The following is a 21567-nucleotide window of genomic DNA, read 5'->3' on the forward strand; positions in this document are numbered from 1 at the left end:
CCTCAGGGCGTCAATGGCTCAAAGGCTAATAAACGGCAATTACATGTTGATCATGTTGGGTAGGAGAAGGTCTTTTGCCTTTTGGGGCGAGATAGATCTGCAACCATCACAGGTGGTTGGCCCAGCCCTGTCCATGGATTGCTTACTCTCACGCCTCCTTCCACTCACGAATGACTTTGCTGATCAGCCAGCAAAAGACACCTTTCACGAGAGATGATGTGAGCAATCTGAGGCAGAATTGACTTCTTGTAACCTGCAGCACAACAAACTATTCGCCACAGACCCCGTTCTCCATCAATGTGGGGAGTTCACAGCAGGGGAAGAAGAGTGACCAAGAAGCACATGGCATGTAGGGCGACTGGATAAGGCGCAGTTCACGGCTACCTAGGAAATGAGGGGACTTGAGAAACCGATTTCAGGAGGGATTGGGAGGGGAAAAGAGGGGAAGATCAAGCCCTTTTCTATGATAGCGAGACCGCTTCTTTGCAATTCATACTTGGCGGGGCAAAGCCAGTTCATTTTCCAATATTTGTAACAGTCTGAGGCGGAAGATCCATGAGCCAGCCTATATATGGACGTGTTCAGTCATCGCCAGCAGAATTCAACAAATCTAGTTAAGAACCACCCCCACAAAAGCATAATTGAAAGATTCCGCCAGAGAAACAATCATTGATCGGAACTGATTACTGTTGTTAGGGCCGTGGCACAAGCAGGCCCTGCCAAGTCAGTCGCCCACCTCAAAACAGCGCGTGGGTGATCTGGAATCGTACAGTACAGTGCGCAAGCGACCCTAGAGGTGTGAGTGGGTGGTCGGATCGTGAGTGAGAAATGAGAGGATCAGAGGTTGGAAAACAATAGGAGACCTGGAGAAACAACGAAGGGAAACGAAGCAACATGGATTCCCCCAGAGCGTAGACATGGCCCGTATCGAGACATCTTTTTCTAAACGAAACATCATTAGTTGACTTTTCGTGGTTTGGCTGGTCAGACTTAATCAATCCTTGGTCCCATCCTGAGGATGAATTGCAGACATGCGCCACTCAGGAACCACGGCTTGACCAGATAAGCAAGTGAATAAGGGTTCGAAGCCAAATGAAATAAGATACAGATTGACAATAACTTTGAATGGGAGCAGCAAAAATGGAGCATGCTTGAGCGGAGAAAATTTCGTTAATCAAAGCCCCCGAAGTGAGAGCTCAAGTGAGGTCGCAAGCCCAGGCACAGGCACAGGCTGGCTGTTGGCGGTACGGAGAAAGGCAAGGCAAGGTAAGGTATTTCACATAACTACCCCCCTTCCCCCGTTCCTTCTTGCTGCCCATTTCCCGCCTGTTTTCCCCTCTTAAACCTTTTGTACCTCTTCTTCTTGACTCCTTCACATTCGAAACCTCTCTTTTCGACGTGTGTTGCTGTCGTACGCACGCCTGTCTTTGGTCTGCTCACTTATACAGACGCGGAGCCATCTCCAAATTGTCGATTGGTTTTCAGGGCACCCCAAGCCGCTGGGCTGGGCTGTTAGTGGGATGGCAGTTCACTCGATTGCAAATTGATTTTTCGACACGACAGGCTCACAAATCAAGCGAAAACAAGCATAAACTGACCAAGCAAACAACAAACGAATGGATTTCACGAAAAATCGCGACAGCCTTCACCGGCACATCAAAGACAGTCCAGAACAAACTTGAGACGGCGCTGGCTGTTCTGGCCATGACGGCCTGCCTGACAAGGATCCATCCACTGGCATCCACTCGGGAAGCGCCAGTGGTGGGTGGACAGCCCGCATCAGGCGCCACCGCAGACCATCCCCGGACTCAAAGCCGATAGCTCTGTGTCTGCGCCTCTTCCAAGAAGAAACAAGCAAAGACAAGTTCATGTTTCTCTGACCCGAAAGAATGGCTATTGAGCATGCTGGCTGTTAATTTGGGAGCACCTGCGCAGTTGCTGCTCCTAGCGCTTTGCGCTGTTCCTGGTGGCGAATTGCCTGTTCCTCTGTATGGGTCTGCCTTCACGGTATGGCCGTGGAGGGTCACCCCAATGGAAAGATATCCCAGCTGTTCCGGCCATTGCTATGGACACAGGGAGCAAAAAGCCTGCGTACCAGCGCAGTCAGCTACCGCTATCGGCCCTGTTTGACCTCGTTTTCAATGAGATAGTGCCTGCACAAGTGTGTTAAGGCCATGTTGGTTTCGATGAATCGTTACATGGGGTACGGATATTTGGCCCGAAACTTTGCGACACATATGCTACGTGCGCGCGCGGATTACGTCCACTGAGATATGTGGCTAAATACAGGAGCAGATTGCTGGACGATTTGCACATGACGGGTACTAGGTACTTTGACAGCACTGACATACTCTTCGAGCTTGGGCGTCAGAATGTCTGCAGTTGCGACAATGGTTCAGTGTTTTTCTCCGGTGCTTATGCTACGAGCTTGGAAGCCTTTCGCCAACCTCTCTCGATATCGACATGAAGGTCTGTAGCAACTGAGAGTATCAACTGGAGAAAGTAACTCAGTTGCAACAAAACAGTCGGACCGGAGACAAGATAATGGCAAAACTCTCATGGCGTTTCCAGGCCAGCTTCAATGTCGCCAGTAGTCGATAGTCAATGTTCGCCTTGCAGTCATGGACTGAGCTTCATTGATGACTGGCAGAAGCAATCCCCATGTAGCCATGGGGCACTTTGATCGGAAGCCTTTTGTTCGTCTGCCAGGCGCTTGTTGTCGCCAGGAATACCGCTTCCCAGTTCGATAGAAGAATGGGATAGCAATATGATAACAGACTCGGGCCCGCTGTTATAAGTTGCTGCTACTTGTTATGGTAATCTTATCTGATGCTGAGCTAACCTTAGTTTCTCACTAACGCATTTATCTGATTCGTCTAGGTGCGCACAAGTGGCTTGACCTCGAAATAACGCTATACCCGGAACAGTCAAGCACCACGCGCTGCAAAACAGACTCAGCCTCCCCCCGACTCTCAGAGATGTCTTCGCCGTTTGCTGAAACCCAGGCCAATCCATTCAGACAGACCTGACCCAACGCGACGAGCATCCATTGCAGTTTATCGCAAACCCACTGCAAACGCGCTCTCACTCTTTGGCTTAGGTAAGGCTATCCTTTTTCTATTGAATCTCAGCATCATTTTATGTATCAGTAGAATCTCCGCGCCAAGTGGACGATGGAATGAGATAGATAGAGTTGTACGCTGTCGCTTCTCCTCGCTTCGCTTCACTTTTGCCTGCCCATTCGCATCCACTATTTCTCTTGTCTTCCCTTTCCCGTTGGTCACTCAACGAGCGCCAGGTTTCATTGGCTAGTCGAAGTCGCCTGCGCTTGGTTTGGTCTCAGTGCTGCGCGTCCTTGCCTTCCCGAGCACCACCTCCCATGGTCCTGGTGCTGCTACTCCGTACTGCTGATGGAGACCCGCCCAGCGAAAAAAAATTCTCCCTCACTGGCTGGCTCAGCTCGCCCATCACCCTGCTCTCCACTGTTGGCGGCGTCGCTTGCTGGGTTGCCTGCTGAAAATGTGGCTGCGCTACAGTGCTGTCCAGTCTGTTGTCCGCTGCCCATCCGTTTGCTCTCTTGCTCCCGTCGCGCGGCTTTCGCTTTCTCCCTCTACCTTTCCATCCATTCTCACCCGACCCGTCATTCCCATCTATCATCTGCCGCTTGATTGAAGCGCGTCGCCCTGCACCGACCACCGTGCCAACCAATCCAATCTGGGCGTTTTTTTATTTCCCACTTTCCTGTCCCCTTTGCCTATGCCCATTCCCAGTACCGGCAGGCTGACACAAGGTCTTCTCGCTGGTCTGGCTCTGGTTCGGTCTGGTCTCTCGCACTACACTGCTCTCCACCAAACCCACGCCGTGACGCGACTTGTCCCATCACCACCGTGTCACTGCCTCATCTCCCACTCATCGCTTCCTATCTCAGCCTTTCGTCATTGTATCCTCGTCTTCTTGGCGCTCCTCCATGGACGCTTTTCGCGTGCCTGCTGATCGCTAACTCCGTCGCGCATAGCCTGTTGGGTCGATCGCCATGAGCACCTGGATGAACGACGCCGTCCCAAACCACAATGGCAACGGCTTTCCACACATGAACGACTCTAACGCTGCCGGTAACATGATGGATCCTTCCGCTTTCATGGCCAATCCGGCTCAATTCAATCCTGCTCAGTTTAATCAGCAAATGGGCGGCGCCATGGCTAATGGCCCTGGCTCCATGCGCAATGCTTCACCTTCTTTTCAGAATCCTGTATACCAGACCAATTCCGTTATTCCATCGAAGCGGCCTCGCCCTCGTGAGGATAGTCTCGCTGGCTCTCCTAGCCAAAATCCCGGAATGCTCCCAACGTCGCGCTCAGAGACGCCGCAGCAACAGCCATTTGCTGGAGGCTTCCAACCCGGCGCGGTTCAGCAAAACCCTGGCCAATTTTCTCATCTTCAACCTAATGGTTCCGCCAATGCGAGCCCCTCCCCGATAATGAGCAACCAAATGCGACCGGGAAGTGTTCCTCAACGGGTCGCGACCGCGTCACCACACCCATTCTCTCCCAGTGGCCAGCAATTCAACCCTCAGACATCACCGATACCGTCCGAACATGGCACTCCTCAGCCGAACCCTTATATGCAAAACATGGCTCAAGGTTTCAACCCAAACTTTGCTCCATCACCTTCGAACACGCGACCTTCACCAAATCCGAATGCGATGTCTGGCAACCAAATGATGGCGCAGCAGATGGGTCAAATGCCACAACACATGGGCCAGATGCAAGGCAATATGTTCCCCCCTCAAATGCAGCAGGGCCAACAACAACAAGGCACACCACAACAACAAGGCCAGCAGCAACAAGGGCAGCAAACCCCTCAACGCCCGGGCATGATGGATGCGCAGAAGATGGCCGCCTATCAGATGAGATTGCAACAACAACTGCAAGGCAATACTCAAATTCAAGCACAGATGCAGGCACAAAATATGGGCCGTGGTGTGATGCCTAATAAGCCAGTACCTGGAATGCCTAATGGACAGATGCAACAAGGAGGCATGAGGCCTCAGCAGAGGATGATGGCTAACGTGAATCCTGAACAATTTATGAAGAATCTTACGACACTAATGAACTCAAAAGGCTTGCAATTGGATCCTAATCCCATGGTGATGGACCGACCAGTTAATCTCATGATGTTGTTTCAAGCGGTTCAGACTAAGGGAGGTTACAAGCAGGCAACTACGACGCCTAACGGCTGGCCCCATGTTGCTCAAATGCTTAGCCTGCCACCCCAGAATCCTATTGTTCTGCAGACATTGAGGACGATCTATGAACGCAACCTTTATAAGTTCGAGGAAGTGTGGATTGCTCAACAGCAGAAGCAAAGGATGATGCAACAGCAACAACAGCAATCGCAGCAACAGTCCCAACAGCAACCACAACAGCCACAAACTCCAGGCACACTCATGGGACAGGCTACTCCACAAAAGCAGATGCAACATGGACAACAAATGACCCCTGGTGCCATGGGCCAATCTGGGCCCCCAGCTCAAATGCAACAAACTCCCATGAAGCAAATGCAGCCAGGACAGCCTCCAGTTAACGGATTTTCCACACCCCAGCCTCAGATGCAGCCACAGCCTCCAGTTATGCCAGGCCAAAATCGCACATTATCACAAACGATCGACGTTTCTGCTGTGCCGGAGTTCCCGGGAGCTCCCTCTCCAGCAACCCGCAGAGCTGGAAGCATGTCACAAAATGAAGGGCGTCAGGCCTCAGCAGCACCTGTGGTTGTGGAAAAAATGCCCAGGCTCGCACCTCAAACTGACGAGTACAGCCCCTGTGCCAGGGAGCTATCAACATTTGGCGGTGTTGATTTGAATGCGTTTAGCAAACTTGGAGCGGAATTGGAACGCTGGAAACCCGACGTACCTCCTCTTCAGGAGCTGGGGAACATCGATATCGGTGCTCTTACTAAGAGTTTGCAGAGCGGGATTCATGGCGAGACGCGCCTAGCCCTTGACGTACTGGCAGCTGCATCGTGCTCCATGAACCAATTGCATTTTATTCAGCTTCGGTACTGCGACGAGCTGATAGAGGCTCTTATCGAATGTGCCGAGGATCAAGTGGAGATGCTGGCTGAGCATACAGCCGAAGTCTCCGATGAGATTCAAATATCACCATACGAAGACGTCTTGAGGGCCTGTCGTCTTGAAAGGTTTAATATCCGGGATCTGCCTGTGTTTGGGACTCAGGAGTATGAGCTCGACCGGGCCGTTGACCGTCTAATATGCGTCACAACTATCCTTCGAAACCTTTCGTTCCCTGGCGAACAGAACGATAATCATTCTGTACTTGCCGATGAGATTGTTATCAAATTTGTCTGTGCTGTTATAAGATACCTCGGTACCCGAACTATGCTTCTTCGATCACACAACAATACTCTCGATTTCATGAAGGATGTTGTAATTTTGCTCTCCAATATCGCAGGGTCTGTAGAGATACCTGGACGCGAACAGGCTCTCTGCCTCTTGCAGTTTCTCCTGGCATTTGCCCCAGCGCCCAATCCTACAGTCTCAGATGGAACCTTATTCTTTACGCAATACGAACCAAGCTTGCACGCCTACCTGCCACATGCTGTCGATGCACTTGCTAAGCTACTGGCTCGTGATGAACCCAATCGGGGTCATTACAAAGCTGTCTTCGCACTCGACTCGAACAGCAGCCCTCCTTATGAGTTGCTTACTCGTGCCTTTGGCTTGGCCATAGCACCAATACCGGATAAAGCCAAGACACAGACGAGACAACCTAACCTCCCATCCCTCGTGGAAGTTCGAAAGCCGTTCTTGATGCAAGGGCTTCTTTCTGCTGAAATCTTGGCTTCACTTGCTCCGGGTCACGACAGTGGAGTCGCACAATCTTGGCTATCATCTGGCAATGATTTCGCCCAGAATCTATTCAGGCTTATCCGGGAGCTCAGTCAACTGTACGAGCAACCCCAAGTTCAAGGTCCCCGAACAGCACCCCGAAAAGACCCTGAGCTGGTGTATATCGTTGTTGTTGCAGTTGCTCTATTAAGACGACTTGCTGAGAAGGCCAGAGATCCCAACGATCCAACGTCATCCATACCCGTCAAAGCTATGCCAGCACCTCATGCTTTGCTTGAAGCGTTGTCAATGCAATCTGCTGAGTGGTCAAAGGATGAAGTACTGCAAAAACTTTCAACCTTTTTTGCTCTTGGGAGGTGATAGTCGCATCGGGATTTTATTTTTGGATCAAAATCTATAGCATTACCGCATCTTCAAGCTTGTATGTTAGTGTTTTGAGAAACATGGGATTGGTGTCTTGTCATTTGAAGCGTGCGCTTCTCGTTTAGACTTGCATTCTGGAGTCGATGGTTTGGGGACAAGACAGGTGATGATGAAACTGCTTGTCTATCTACAGGTGTATAAAGGAAGTTGGAATGGTGAACAAATCCAGACATTAGGGACAAACAAAAATATGCTTCTATGATGCGCTCGCAGTACTACATGTATTGTACATCTTGTGTCGCCCCTGATGGTGACTGGTCAATATGATACAGTTTTGATTCCTCTTATATGTTTGGTCAGGGATAAGACCTGGCTAATCCGTATACATCACTCATGGCCGGCTCTTCAAAAGCCGGTCTTCAGGATCCACTCAACTACCTTATCGTAGACATGACCCTGGAACAATTAGTTGTCTGTCAAGAGCTCCAATGTTGGAATTGCTTACCTTGATCTCCACGTGTTGTGTTGTAGGATTCAATCGAATATCCACTGGCTTAATCTCCAAGTCCCTAGACAAATCCTGGATAAACTTGGAGCGGTCTCCATCAATCTTTTTAATGATAACGATCATGCGGTTGCCACCGGACATCCACTTGCGGTATACAGGTAGTTGGGAGGATGGCGTCCGTCGAACAACGTAGCGAAGGGTTGCGCCGAGTTTGTCGAGGTTTTTGATTGCTGCTGGAGGGACGAATGGTTGCTTGAGTTGACGATCCTTGTATGGAATTTTGTTCTTCCTATTGGGGTTGACCGGGTGTTGGAGAGGATTGGGCTTGTATGAGACGTGTGTTTTGAAGGTATTCGTTGAAGATGTGGCAGCCGCGGAGTAAGGCGCTCGTTGTGTGAAGAGGGCTGGCCTCTGGGCAATGACCTGGCGTCCTATCGAGAGGACTCTAGAGGTGAAGAAATTCATCGTGCGGCCGGGTATTGGAAAGACTGTAGGATAGAGCTGTTTTCCGTCGCAGGGTTCTTCGCTTTGGCGATACCGCGGATCGAGAGACCCGAAAGAGATACGTAACGTAATGCCCAAAACACAATCTCAATTGATTTCGCTCATTACCTCTTGAACATACCACACTCTGTCTGTCGGTGCACTCTAAACATACCAGAAGGCTTGCCGCTGATGGAAAATCTCAAGATCACATGACTCCTTATCTCTAATCGTCGGTAAATTCACGGTCGGTGCGATAAGCTGAAACCCCACACCACGGAGTGGATTGGCGAAATTCACCAAAAATCTGAGGTGTTCGTGCCCCTCCATCAAACCCATCATCACGACCTTTGCGGCGAGTCACTTTTCTGCCCTCTCCGACCGAACCCTCGTCCGACCGATTTCTACCGACCCCCTCTCCTCAAAGACATCACCAAATATGGAGGACGTTCTCAACGCCGTCTCGGCCGACGGCTCGTCGATCATGCCCCGCCTTGCACCAAACCTGAGCCGACATCTTCTCTTTCCTCTGATCCAGTTCGAGAGTGAGAGAGCCGAGGAACAAGGCCAGGATGCCAAGGCAAAGGAGATTCTTTCCGGAAAGATTAAGCTCCTCGAGGACACAAACATGACCGATTACGTTGCGACTCTCTACTGCGAGCTTCACGGTGTATCAGAGGCCCCAGAGCAGTACAACAAGAAGAGACAGGATGTGCTTTCACAGCTGGAGAACTACGAGCAAGCTACCGCCAAGATCGCCGATCTCCTGACCCAGGATGAGGTCGTCAACGGACTCCGAAGCGACAAGGTTGCCAACTTGGAGTTCCTCAAGAACCAGCACGGAGTAAGCAGCTGAGAGCTTTCTACTCGCCAAGGTCAAAGATATCTAACAGGCTTTTCACCAGGTCACCATGGAAATGGTCAACGCTCTCTACGACTTTGGTCAGTTTCAGTTCCGATGCGGCCAATACGGTCCCGCTGCCGATATGCTCTACCAATTCCGAGTCCTTTCCACCGATAACGATAAGGTCTCTGCTGCCACCTGGGGCAAGCTTGCCTCCGAGATCCTCCAGACCAACTGGGAGTCTGCTGTCGACGAACTCAAGAACGTTAGGGAAAACATTGATTCTAAGCTCTTCAACAACCCCCGTGCCCAACTCGACCACCGAACGATGTTGCTCCATTGGTCTCTTTTCCCTCTCTTCAACTGGGAGGGTGCCAGGGAACCTATCCTGGACATGTTCTTTTCTGCACCTTACATCAACACCATCCAGACCTCCTGCCCCTGGATCTTGCGATATCTGATCGCCGCCGTTATCACCGGCCGTGGCCGTGCTCGCAACAGCTCCATCCAACAAAAGCAAATCAAGGACATTATCCGTTATGTCCGACAAGAAGCTTATGAGTATACCGACCCGATTACACAGTTTGTCAACGCCCTCTACATCGCCCACGACTTTGAGGCTGCCCGCGAGGCCCTCTCCATGGCCGCCGAGGTCTGCCGCAGCGACTTCTTCCTTGCTTCTTCCGCCGATGCCTTTGTCGATGCTGCCCGGCACCTCATCTGTGAGAGCTACTGCAAGATCTTCAGCCGAATGAACATTCGCGACCTTAGCGCCAAGCTCGGCCTGAACCCCGACGATGGTGAGAAGTGGATTGTCAACCTGATCCGTGAGACTCGATTGGACGCCAAGATCGACAGTCAAGATGGCACCGTCGTGATGAACCACCCTCCTAACAACGTCTACCAGCAAGTTATTGAGAAGACTAAGGGTGGTTTCTTCAGAACACAAGTCCTCAACGCCGCTGTTTCAAAGTAGAGACCATCGCTAGTTGCGAATGATCTTTATATGAGTATTTTCTTTTTTGCAACGGCTCAAAAGGGGCGATGCAATTCAAAGCGAGGGACAAGATACTTCGATCAAAGGGATGCCCCCTCCGCTACCGGGAGAAACAAGACATGGCCCCTTTAGTTTAGAAGGAGGCTGGTCTTTGCAGAGGATGAGCAGGATATAGCAAAGCATAAGACGGGGAGACAGTGATATAGAAGCGAGGCAAAAATGACAAACACGGGCTACATGGAAGAAGTGGCGGTTTTAGAGGCCCTGTATATCCCCGGCGATGCGGTTTGCATTGCATGGCGTTCTCGGAAAAGGGAAGAGGCAAAGGGGATAATGGAATTTAAGTTGATTGTTGAAATGAAAGCAAGCACTCCCATCAGCTGGGACGTATTATTTCTGTGAAGACCCTCGTATATGGTCTAAAGCCATGAAGCTCTTCTTATCACGAGCTAGATTTTTGTCTATCGTTATTCTCGTAGCTCATAACAACATCTGTTGTTTTCCTCTACAATGCCTGATTCATAACTATGCTTGCTGTACGTGCGTGTTGCATCACCGCAGCCAGCTGTCAATGCTCGCCTTCACGGCTTGCAAGCCACACCATGCCCTTCAGGTTCTCGATGACACTGTCTCGCATCCACCAAACACCCCCATCTTCCCCTGTAGCATCTTGGTCATCTTCCCTTTCGACTTCACGGCGTACGTGTGAATCTGTGATGGTCTCTTGACTGTCGAACATGTTGGTGTCTCGTAGTCGATCACGTACAGACGCCCATTCGAACAGCAACCTGGCTCCCTCCAGACGCTCTCGATCTGTGCCTTCAGCAATGCCTTTTGCCATCTCCAGTCTTGCATCAACAGCACTGCTTGAGTGCTGAGTGTCATCACCTCGCTCGAGCACTACGGCTCGCTCGGCGTAACTAATACCACGCAGACCCTCCAGTCCAAAGACCCATTCCAGAGGGTCTTTACCCTTTTCATCCCTACCAAGTGCCCGAAGAGTTGAAGCAAACGCTCCCTCGCGCGGTGGGCGCCTACGGAGGTACATGCTCTGGGTGTTTTGGAAAGCAGCTCTAACCTCTGGGTTAGAGAAGTCAAGCTCCACATCCCAGAACTGGGGTCCACACGTGGTTGATAGACTAGCAATCTGGTCTATTGGTGGAAGGATGCAAGGAGCCGTGCGATTCAGAACCGGCTCAGCAGAGGTGTTCCTGCGCATCTTGATTTGGACAGGAACAGTGACTGGTTGACCGGTGAGAACATCTTTTGTGACCAGACACCGCTGCTCTGTAGCTAGAACCCAGAAATGGCGAAGAGCTTGGAGATGGGATCGATTATCCATAACACTCGTAGGGAAAATGGGGTAAAATGCAACCAATAGAGAAGCAATAGCTAGGTTGCTGGTGCCAAAAGTTGCCGTTCCGCATCCCAAGAACAAAGCGCCGATCGCGAGATGAGCCGCAAGGTGAGAACCATAGGGTGTCTCGGGATCATCACGACCATGAAGTGCACGAAGACGACGTAGAACAGGAATATCACCTGTTCCGGCCATGACAATGGACGCAGATATGGCAACGATGTCTTGACACATGCGTGCATTGGTCCGTGTTAGTTCTTCATCATATGGTGGAGTACCATTTGGATGCATGCTTGCAGTGGATGGTATCTGTGCAATACGCATGAACTGATCCAAATAATAAAGCAGAAGATCCCGAACTTTAGGAGATGCGCTGCCAGAGAAGCGCAGTGCAATAGAGAAGCAGAGACCAGCCACTATGCTGTGGAATGCCATATCAGTTGACTGCAGTTTTGTCGTTGACTGTAGCTTGAACTGGGAACGATAAGGGCGCGGTAGGTTCTTACGAATCCAGGCAAATGTTGGCTCAATCTTTGACCACATGATTAGGTTCTTCGTCAAGGTCCTCAAGAGAAGAATATCAGGACGAATGTAGTCGAATTGCAAGACCGAGTTGGGTATGTCGATCTTGCGCGCGACGATCTGATCTTCTGACTTCATGTAGATGAGAGCCAAGGCCATGACAGCGCCAGCAGCTGCTCGGTCCAGAATATGAACTATTTCAATGTTTTTGGTTGTTGTAGCATGAGAAATGAGTTTCTCTGTGAGTCTCATGTCATGCAATCCCTTAAGATCATTGCCCTTGCCTAGGTTGATAAATCCGAGAGCAAACCCAGCTGCCAATCGGTAGCATTCGCTTCTCAGGGGCTCTTCTTCGTCCTCTTCGTCAATATGCTCAATCTCAGAGAGCATAATCTCACTCATTCGCCGGTGTTGACTGTTGGCGTATAGTAAACCAATGCCCATTATACCCGAAGTCTGCGTTAGGGGAGACAGATTCAATTCTGCTGCTCCACGAGGCAACATCCTCGTGGCATGAACGGAAAGCAGACGAGTAATCAGCGAATCCATCGTACCCATGTAAGATGCTGCCAGACCTAGAAGTAACCCGATGGAGGTCATTGTATGTTTTGGTGTCAGATATTTGAACGCAACCCATTTTGCGACGTCTTTCAAATGGCCGTTCAGGCCAAGCGCAAGGAGAAAACCAGCATGTCGATTGTTGAGATCTTGGCCAGGTTTGTTGTAAAGAATCCATGATGTGTCGATACCTTGAGCCTGGGGAGAAATGGCTAACCCAGCTGCGACTCCCTGATGAAAGAAGCCCCAGCAAACCTTCTCTTCCGAGAACAGTGATTTGTCTACACCCACAGTGGTGTTTGTTGGTTTTACAACGCAATTGAGGTTAAATCCACCAATATGAAATTTCTGTGTGATCAGAGGATAGCGAAGACTATAGTATAGCAAAGCCCTGCCTGCAGGAATTGCCAAAGTGCCTGTTGCAATTCTTGTAACGAGCTCCTTTTGCTTCTCAAGATATTCGCTCTCTGGCCAACTTGGGTGGGGGTCGAGTCGAACCAGTCTTGCCTTGTGGGTGGAAAGTAAATCTTGAGCTTCGTTAAGGCGGCGATCTTCTTTGAACAAGGAGCGAATAATGGCTTGACGTTCTGTCCCTTCACCTTCATCGTACCCAATATTGTTTGATTCATCAACACTCTGACAAAGCAGTTTGTAATCCCAAGTTGCATTGTGTGTCGGCGTCTATTGCTTGTAAGTGATGGTCCATGACAACTAGGTTGAGATCTTACTAGAATCTTGGAAGCGCTTGGCTTAGCTTGCTTCCCAGGAGCGAGAATGAGACTGATATCCCGGCGGTCAACCAATTCGAGGAGATCCTTGGACCAGGAGGTCGGTGGGTGCGGTTGGCACAGTGAAATGGCATCACGTAAAGGTGTAAGAATGGCCTCCGGGAGGGTATCAAGAATTAATGATGTAATTCCGGCATCCCTCATAGCTTCCACCATCTGTACGGCACTCGTGCTGGGTTTCATAAATTTGAAAAACTGCTTAAACACAAGCGTTCTAGGGAGAATAGACTCCCATCGCCTGTCCTGTGACTTTTCCGCCTCAGACAATTGAGAGCCAGCATAATAAACATCCGCTGGGGTGATGTAAGGAACCCTCCGTTCTCCAGTGAGTCGTGATTGAATCCAGTTGACGACATCTGGCCTTACAGGTGGCTCAGGGATTGCAGGCCTCAGGCTGAGATCTGATCTAATGGTTAGCTTTGTACCACAAAGACGGTTCACGAACTTACCGGAATCATGACGTTGGTCAACGTCTTCTTGTATACCCGCCTCGTATATAGCAATAAAGCTGGGCCACCTGAGCCATCGAACTATTTGACACATAATGACTCGGAGATCAGCACGGCCAGGAGATCTGAATTCTGGCGTCATGATATCAAGTTTTTCTTCCTCGAGAAGTAGATGCAAACCCATAAGCACATCAACGGCAACCTTACGGCGGCTCTCCATGCTTTTGCCAGGCGAGGTTGGCATATAACCAGCGGCTCCGAATGCCGTTTCGCCCAGTATAGAGGCCATATACTCTTTGGCCATAGATATATGTCTTGAAATGAAAGTTGTAGGTGGGGTTTCGTCTCCAGAATCATCCCCATCTTCATCCAGCGCCCACTGCCAACCTCCGTTCATCATCCAAGTTGGACACCCTAACGAATTCGAAGTCTCGGCTTTTTCTAAGTATCTCCAATCCTCCGAGTCTCTGATCGAGCCAAAAGAGCCCGAAGGGTGCCTTCTTCTGCGAGGAAGTTGTCGAGTTTTCGGGAAAGGCTTTGTGTCAGTCCGGCCGAGACTCAGAAACAAAGACAAAAGGAGTATGGTCATCGCAGACCATTCAATGTCGGCATTTGTCTCATCATGGCCTCCTATCCATTGCATACAGTGAAGCCAGCCAGCGAAGATGTGTTCACCAAGTGCATGAGGCAGGATGCTACGGCAAACGTCCAGGACTCTTCGAACGTGAGGTGAACGCGGCTCGAGCTGAATGCGGAGCTCATGAAGCCGACCTTCAGCATCGACCACATCAACAATGCCACCTTGTCGCGGATGCCGTACACCAACAATACTGCCATTACTGAGGTCAATAACCTCAGACTTTCTCTGAGTAACATCGCGGTCTACAACTCTGCCACGATATTGCAAACTCCTAGTGTTATCGACGAAGAGAAGTGAAAGCGATATTTTTGTAAGGACACTCCAAGGTGCCTGGGTACTTAGTTCGTGTCGGCCATCCATTGATTCCGACAGGATTAGAATCGCAGAATGGTCACCGTCCATTAGCTTGCAAGAGTCAACGACATTTTGAGCATGTCGTCTGTCAACAACAGTGGCTACGACGGTTGTACTGTCGGGTAAGTTCTTTTTCCCTTGCTTGGTGCCCATATTGGTGCCACGCTGAATTCCAAGCTCCAATGTGAGAAGTTGAAGACGTCTCTCGGTAGCATCCTGAATGCCAATGAGAAGTTGGCTTTGGTCATGACCGTCGATTGCAAACGGAGGGGCCACCAAGATGAAGACCTTGGTTTGGGTGCGGGCTGGCTGATCCGAGTATCGAACATTGGAGTTATTCATAGGTACGCTGTGAAGTTTAGTAAACAGTATTTCATGCTGTAGCCCATCAAACTCATGATCATCCAGACCCATGTTGTGAAACCCTTCGTCGAGGCCCTCGTAGAAAGGTGCCGCTAACAGACTGCTCAGACTAGGATGAATCTGATGGGCATAGTTGGCACTAAGGCGTGCATGGCTTCCTTGTGATTCATGCCTCCTAGCCCCGATATGACTGGATAACAGTGGCTGATCTGGCAATATGGCTCTTTCATGCGACGCAGACAAGTCAGCTCTCGCCAACATGGAGCTGACCCTACGAGAGCTTCTCCGCGCAACACCACTGCCTTCCTTGTCTTGTTGTTCTAAGGATGACACAAGGTCAATCATGGGCTTTTCGAGGCGCTCACTCTTTCTCGGCCGCTTTCCTGGAAGAGGTGCTCCAAAACTTTCTCGCAGGTTGGGCTGGACAGGTGTGCCAGGAGTGCTAGCAAAGGCAGGAGGCATGGAACTACGACGCCGGGCAGTCTTTGATTTAGCATCTTTCTGTCGAGCAAGAAAACGGTCTTCATGTTGCAGGTACGTGAGGCGCCAGACAGTGTATTCACTAGTTTCGCGGTTGATTGTCACCGCAATAATCAGAGGTTGACTTAGATCTTGTGTCAAAGTGCCAGGAATTTTGATCTCTTCCACATGAAGAACTTCTTCAGCTGAATCGAGGAATGCCAGCTTCTTAGTTGCTGTCTGCCTTAAGCTTTTGCCATTCTGGGGCCCCTGGTCTGTGACAACCAGCCCTAACTCCAACAGCGGATCAGTTAATGAAACAAGGCGTGGCCAGCAGGACTCGGATTGTTCCAGCGGAGCTTCCCAAAGGTTATCTAAAGTTGAGCTTAGACGAAGTGGAAGTGCTTTCGGTTTTCCAAGACCTTCCACAGAAAACGCAGTCAGTTGAGAGCTATTGAACGCTGTCAACTGCGAAGAGACGAAGGAATTCGGCGGCACTCGGGGGAACTTGAAGGAGATTGGCGCAACACTTTCAGCTTTTTGCTTTCGTTGAATGATGACTCCAACTGGGCCTGCGAATGCCGTTTCAACTTCGAATGGCATGTGGACAATATGGCTGGTGCCAGAGAGGAAATATATGTGCGCCTGGGTCCTGAGGAAGACAACCAGCGCTTTAGACAAAGCCGGTCGCTGATCCGATTGTGCCTCTTCCTCTTGTGTAAATTTGTCGTCTTTGGAAGCCGGAAAGTATGCTAGGAGAGCCTGTATGACAGGTTCTTTTTCGAGTTCGAATCTGAAGGTCTTTCGAAATATTCCACCTCGACACCATATGACGCAGTGTTCCGTCGAAAGAATTTCATCTTCGAGATCCCCATCGAATCTATCCTCTGTTGAAATATCCCATGTATAGGACGTTGGTGGTGGATTCGGTGGTAATAATTGTTCGTTGATGGCATATTGAAGCCCTGAGGGCTGGTGCAACCCCAGGGACTTCACCGTCGCCATGTTTCAATGCCTGCCATAAGCTACTTCAGCGCGTCGAGGAACAAGCGATCCTTCAAGGAGCTACCAATGGTTTCTCGAGAAGAGAATTATGGTCGATCTTCTCTTTGAGAGAGAGAGAGAGATTTGAAAATATTTTGCTGCGCGTCAAGATATTGTTTACTTTATGTTGGATCTGTCAGTGGTGCACTGCGCCCTGCGAAAGTGCACTGATCCTACCTATCATGAGTGCTAAGTTCGGTAGGTGGTGGGGCTACATAGGCGCGAATACCCTTCAGTCGTTCTTGGCGCGTCTACCTATCCATAGAACCGAAGCTCTTTTGAAGCTCCACTGGCTCGTGACGTAGCTGCCAGGTACAAGGTACCTCGACCGACCTTTTGCGCATCGGACCTTTGGAAGCTGTCATAGCTTTGGTCAGGTCTCCCAACAATCACTTAAAACAACCCAGCAACTTCCCAGCACATACAAACGCTTTCTTTCGGGGTTTTATAGCTTTCCAGAATGATATTCTTGTTGTCATTGCAATGACGGAGCAGTCACCGCAACCGAGCCATGAGTTGGCGCGCGATACCGATGCCCAACAACCGGAGCATGAGCCAACAGTAGACGCCAACGAGACGTTGCCGCCCGTAGAAAACAAGTCTCCCGACGATGTCGCACACGAGAAAGATGGCGAACTAAGAGATGCGACGGGCAAGGGAGGGGGTACTGAAGCCAGAGATGTAAAGAATGAGGGGAGCAATGATAAAAAGTCGGGGCACGATGAAGACAAAGGAGAAGAGGAGGAAGAGGACGACGACGAGGATGATGACGATGAAGCTGACGATGACGACGACGACAATGAAGATGATGAGGACGATGAAGAAGATGATGAGGATGAGGAACCAAGACTCAAATATGCTCGGTTAACTCAACACCTTAACGGAGTGTATCGAAACGGCGATGCAACTAGCGCGTTTCTTGTCGCGGGAGATAAAATGGTAGGTTACGTTTGTGCTGGGGCATGTCAGCTTGCTAACGTCCATTCAGATAGTTGGAACGCATAATGGCAATATCGTAAGTCTTTGGACAGGCGGTCAACATGGCTCTCACTAATTCCGCGCCAGCACATTGTTCAGCTCCCCATGTTCCAATCCATGAGAGTATACCATGCGCACTCAGCCTCAGTTACCTCTATATCCATATCTCCGTACCCTCCTCCATTGCCGACCGAGAAGAAGCCAGAGGCAGCGCCAAGGCATACGACATCCAGCAACGCGACTGTCTCTTCTGGTTGCCAGGCCGATGCATCTCCGGCGGCAGCTTCCAGACGACCCCGCGAAGCGTCACAAATACCCAGGACGCCATCTAACGATATTTATGTGGCGACTTCCTCTTTGGATGGCAATGTGTGTGTGCAGTCTCTTATTGATATGAAAGATGTCCAGCTACGGAACTTTGCCCGGCCCGTTCAAGCTGTGGCTCTGTCGCCAGAATTCAAGACAGATCGTACCTATTTGTCAGGGGGACTTGCTGGTCAGCTCATTCTTACTGCCGGAGGTGGTCCGGGTCGCAGTACCTCGACAACAACCGGAACTGCTGCGGCCACAGCTTCCGGCTGGTTGGGCAGTATGGGACTTGGCGGCAATAGTGGCAAAGACACTATCTTACACTCTGGAGAAGGAACTATCAGCACTATTAAATGGTCCTTGTCTGGGAAATATGTGGTCTGGCTCAACGAACATGGAATCAAAATTATGCGGTCAAAGCTCCACCTCGAGAGCGCAGATATAGAAGATGCATGGAAACGAGTTGGCCACATTGATCGCCCACAAACTGATGAATGGGAAACCATGGCAAGCGTATGGAAAGGCCGCGTTGAATGGATCGATGAACAAGCTGTTGAAGTGGATGAATCTGACCAGAGCACTGTTGATAAAGGGATATCTCCTGCTGCACACAAGCTCAGAGAACAGGCTGTAATGGGCAAGAAGAGTATCGAGCGGTTGCTTGTAGGTTGGGGTGGGACGATATGGATTATACACGTTCATCCAGGAGGCGTCGGCGTCGGCCGGCACGCTGGCGAGAAGACAGTTGGGCGTGCTGAAATTGTTAAAATGTAGGTTTTGTGAATATGGCCTCCTTGAGTTAAAGCTGACCTGAAACAGACTTCGGATGGATTGTATCATTTCTGGCATTTCCTTGTATACCCACAACCTTTTATTAGTACTTGCATATTGCTTGCCTGAAGACGAGGACGAGGATGATTTCGGATCGGTTCCAAACTCGCCAGACAAAAAGCATAAATCCAATCTTTCAACAGGAAGCGAGCCCTCTGGCGGCGTTCGCCGCCGACAGAACAACCAGCCGCCTGAACTCCGCCTTATCGATCTTAACTCCCAGGCCGAAGCCGACAAAGACAGTCTGAGCGTTAGTCGTTATGAGAGGTTGTCGTCGGGTGATTACCACTTAGGCGTTCTGCCTGCACGCAATGCTGCGTCTGCAATAGCTTCATCTCGGGGCGCTCTGGAGGCGATAGCTGGGATCGGCACGGATATGTGGAATGCGGCCATCAACCCTCGCTCCCTATTCAGTTCCGGAGCCAGCATTCGTAGCCGAGGCAGCGGTGATGATTCTAGTCTCGTAGGGAGTACGGCAGGGACGATTCGACCCGGGACCAATCAAAGACTTTCCCCCACCGTCCATTCTGGTCTTGTCAAACCGGGGGTGAAGATCTTCATACATAGTCCGTATGACTGCATCCTTGCGACCAGACGAGATCTGAGTGATCATCTGGGATGGCTTCTAGAGCGTCAGCACTACCAACGTGCCTGGGAGTTACTCAATGAACACCCGGAGATCATGGCACCGCTAAACGAAAGGGCTAATGATGGTACTCCTTCAACTCCAACACTAAACCAAGAGCCTAGTGACGATTTCAATGATGACGAATCTATCGTCGATTCACAACTGCGAGATTTTTACTCTTCGGCAGAGCGAGAGAAAAGGCGTATCGGAGAACTCTGGATACAAGAGCTTATCGAAGAGAATAACTGGGCATCTGCTGGTCAAGTGTGTGGTCAGGTGCTCAAGACGCCTGACAGATGGGAGAAGTGGGTTTGGACATTTGCTGGTGCGAAGAAATTCGATGCTATTACGGACTACATTCCTACAGAGCCCATGCACCCGCCTCTTCCCTCAACTATTTATGAAGTTGTACTTGGCCATTATATTCAAAACGACAAGCCAAGGTTTAGGGAGCTTTTGGATCGTTGGCCGCCTGAGCTTTTCGATATAAAAACAATCACAACTGCGCTGGAGAACCAGCTCAAGTATCGAGACGTGCGCGAAGACAGCATCGATGAAGGGGAAAAGGGGCGGGACTGGAGAATCGTAATAGAGAGCTTGGCAAGGTTATACGAGGCCAACGGACGACATCGCGAGGCTCTTAAATGCTACATCAAGCTCCATGATGCGGATTCGGCTTTTAGGTTGATTAGAGACAACCACCTTGCAGAAGCTGTTGAAGACGATATTCCAAGCTTCATTGGCCTCAGAGTTCCATCAGGTAAAGTCAATGAAATGACAGCAGAGGAGCTTGACGAAGCGACATCAGAAGCCATCACACTACTCGTTGATGAAGCTCAGCATGGTCTCCTACGCCCTGATATTGTGGTGGAACAACTACTCTCCAAGAAGCTCAACTTGTACATATACTTCTATTTCCGAGGTCTATGGAAGGGCGATGGTATTCAGGAACATAGTGGAGAGAATGTGGACCGGCTGGTTATGGACAGTCAATCTTTGGTTGACAACTTCGCGGATTTAGCTGTCCATTTGTTTGCGACCTTCGACCGGGCGTTGCTTATGCAATACCTGAAGACTTCAGTCTCTTATACATTTGAAAAGGTAACCCGAAGCCCAAAAGAAAACCATCATTGCGTCCTAGCTACTAACTCATTGTAGGCTGTTCAAGAGTGTGAGACGTTCTCATACTACGACGAGCTCGTGTTTCTATACTCTAAAACGGGCCAAATGAAACGAGCTCTCTACCTCATCATCGATCGTCTAAAGAATGTTCACAAAGCAATCGAGTTTGCCAAAGAACAGGACGACCCTGACCTATGGGAAGACCTACTTAAATACAGCATGGACAAGCCCAGCTTCATTCGAGGTCTGCTAGAGCAAGTCGGTACAGCTATCAACCCAATTACTGTAGTGCAGCGAATTCCCGAGGGTCTCGAGATTGAGGGTCTCAGGGAAGGGCTTACGCACATGATGAAGGAACACGAGATCCAGTATAGCATTAGCTCGGGTGTTGCACGAGTCCTTCGCAGTGAGGTTGCCACGGCGCAGAACGAGCTTCGAGCTGGCCAGCGTAAGGGTATCAAGTTCGAAGTAGTTATTCAGGAACAGGAACATGTGGATATACAAGTCAAGGATGTTTCCACGGACCCCGACAATCCAGAACCTAACATCTCTCACCCATCTACGGCCCATGATCACAGAGTGCCGAAACCAGGACATTGCGCAAGATGTCATGAGCCATTTACTGAGTTCGAGATGGAAACGTTAGTCGGGTATGCTTGCGGGCATGTGTTTCACGTAAGTCATCTCTTGGAGATGTTGCATGGGAACAAAAAGGTCGATGTTGGTTTAGGCAATGGCTCTGAGGAGGGAAGTCGGTACTCCATAGGCATGAAGGTGATGAGAGCGCGATTACTAAAGGATAAGATGAAAGGGGGCTGCCCTATATGTCATGTCAAAGAGTAAAGATATTAGGACATCAAGGGTGTTTATACATGACGGCGTATAGAGAGGTCAGTCTTAGCACACTAGTTTGGATAGTTTCACGGCGTACAATAAAGACAGATACTACGTATGATGGTAGCAAATCAGAGTTCTTTTCAAAGTACCTAGGTACAGCACAACGCGTATTAAGTCCCTCACTCGGTTCCGAAGCGCCAGAAAATCCATCACAATCCTGTACGTGCTATCATTCTACTTGCTGCAGGCTCTTAAACCAACGACC

At 50.0% G+C, this 21567-nt stretch overlaps 5 protein-coding genes across 5 annotated transcripts; 3 read left to right on the forward strand and 2 right to left on the reverse strand.

Moving 5' to 3' along the window:
* Positions 1-4033: 4033 nt before the first annotated feature.
* FSUBG_5736 (SWI1-like protein) lies at positions 4034-7228 on the forward strand (the record flags this gene model as incomplete). Its single annotated transcript, XM_036683864.1, has 1 exon — positions 4034-7228. One exon carries the CDS (start codon positions 4034-4036, stop codon positions 7226-7228), a length of 3195 nt encoding a protein of 1064 aa, XP_036538725.1.
* Positions 7229-7636: 408 nt separating this feature from the next.
* FSUBG_5737 (mitochondrial large ribosomal subunit l49) lies at positions 7637-8204 on the reverse strand (the record flags this gene model as incomplete). The annotated part of the gene is made up of 2 exons (XM_036683865.1): positions 7637-7687; positions 7737-8204. 2 exons carry the CDS (start codon positions 8202-8204, stop codon positions 7637-7639), a joined length of 519 nt encoding a protein of 172 aa, XP_036538726.1.
* Positions 8205-8661: 457 nt separating this feature from the next.
* On the forward strand, positions 8662-10042 carry FSUBG_5738 (eukaryotic translation initiation factor 3 subunit E; the record flags this gene model as incomplete). The annotated part of the gene is made up of 2 exons (XM_036683866.1): positions 8662-9066; positions 9116-10042. 2 exons carry the CDS (start codon positions 8662-8664, stop codon positions 10040-10042), a joined length of 1332 nt encoding a protein of 443 aa, XP_036538727.1.
* A 589-nt stretch (positions 10043-10631) lies between these two features.
* On the reverse strand, positions 10632-16558 carry FSUBG_5739 (anaphase-promoting complex subunit 1; the record flags this gene model as incomplete). The annotated part of the gene is made up of 3 exons (XM_036683867.1): positions 10632-13181; positions 13229-13689; positions 13738-16558. 3 exons carry the CDS (start codon positions 16556-16558, stop codon positions 10632-10634), a joined length of 5832 nt encoding a protein of 1943 aa, XP_036538728.1.
* Positions 16559-17080: 522 nt separating this feature from the next.
* Positions 17081-21231, forward strand: FSUBG_5740 (vacuolar assembly protein; the record flags this gene model as incomplete). The annotated part of the gene is made up of 6 exons (XM_036683869.1): positions 17081-17536; positions 17586-17612; positions 17663-18654; positions 18704-20444; positions 20502-21140; positions 21196-21231. The coding sequence occupies 6 exons, from the start codon at positions 17081-17083 to the stop codon at positions 21229-21231; spliced, it is 3891 nt and encodes a 1296-aa protein (XP_036538729.1).
* Positions 21232-21567: the final 336 nt, after the last annotated feature.

This window comes from Fusarium subglutinans (genome assembly GCF_013396075.1).
Source record: "Fusarium subglutinans strain NRRL 66333 chromosome Unknown NRRL66333_c0000058, whole genome shotgun sequence".
NCBI lineage: Eukaryota > Fungi > Ascomycota > Sordariomycetes > Hypocreales > Nectriaceae > Fusarium > Fusarium subglutinans.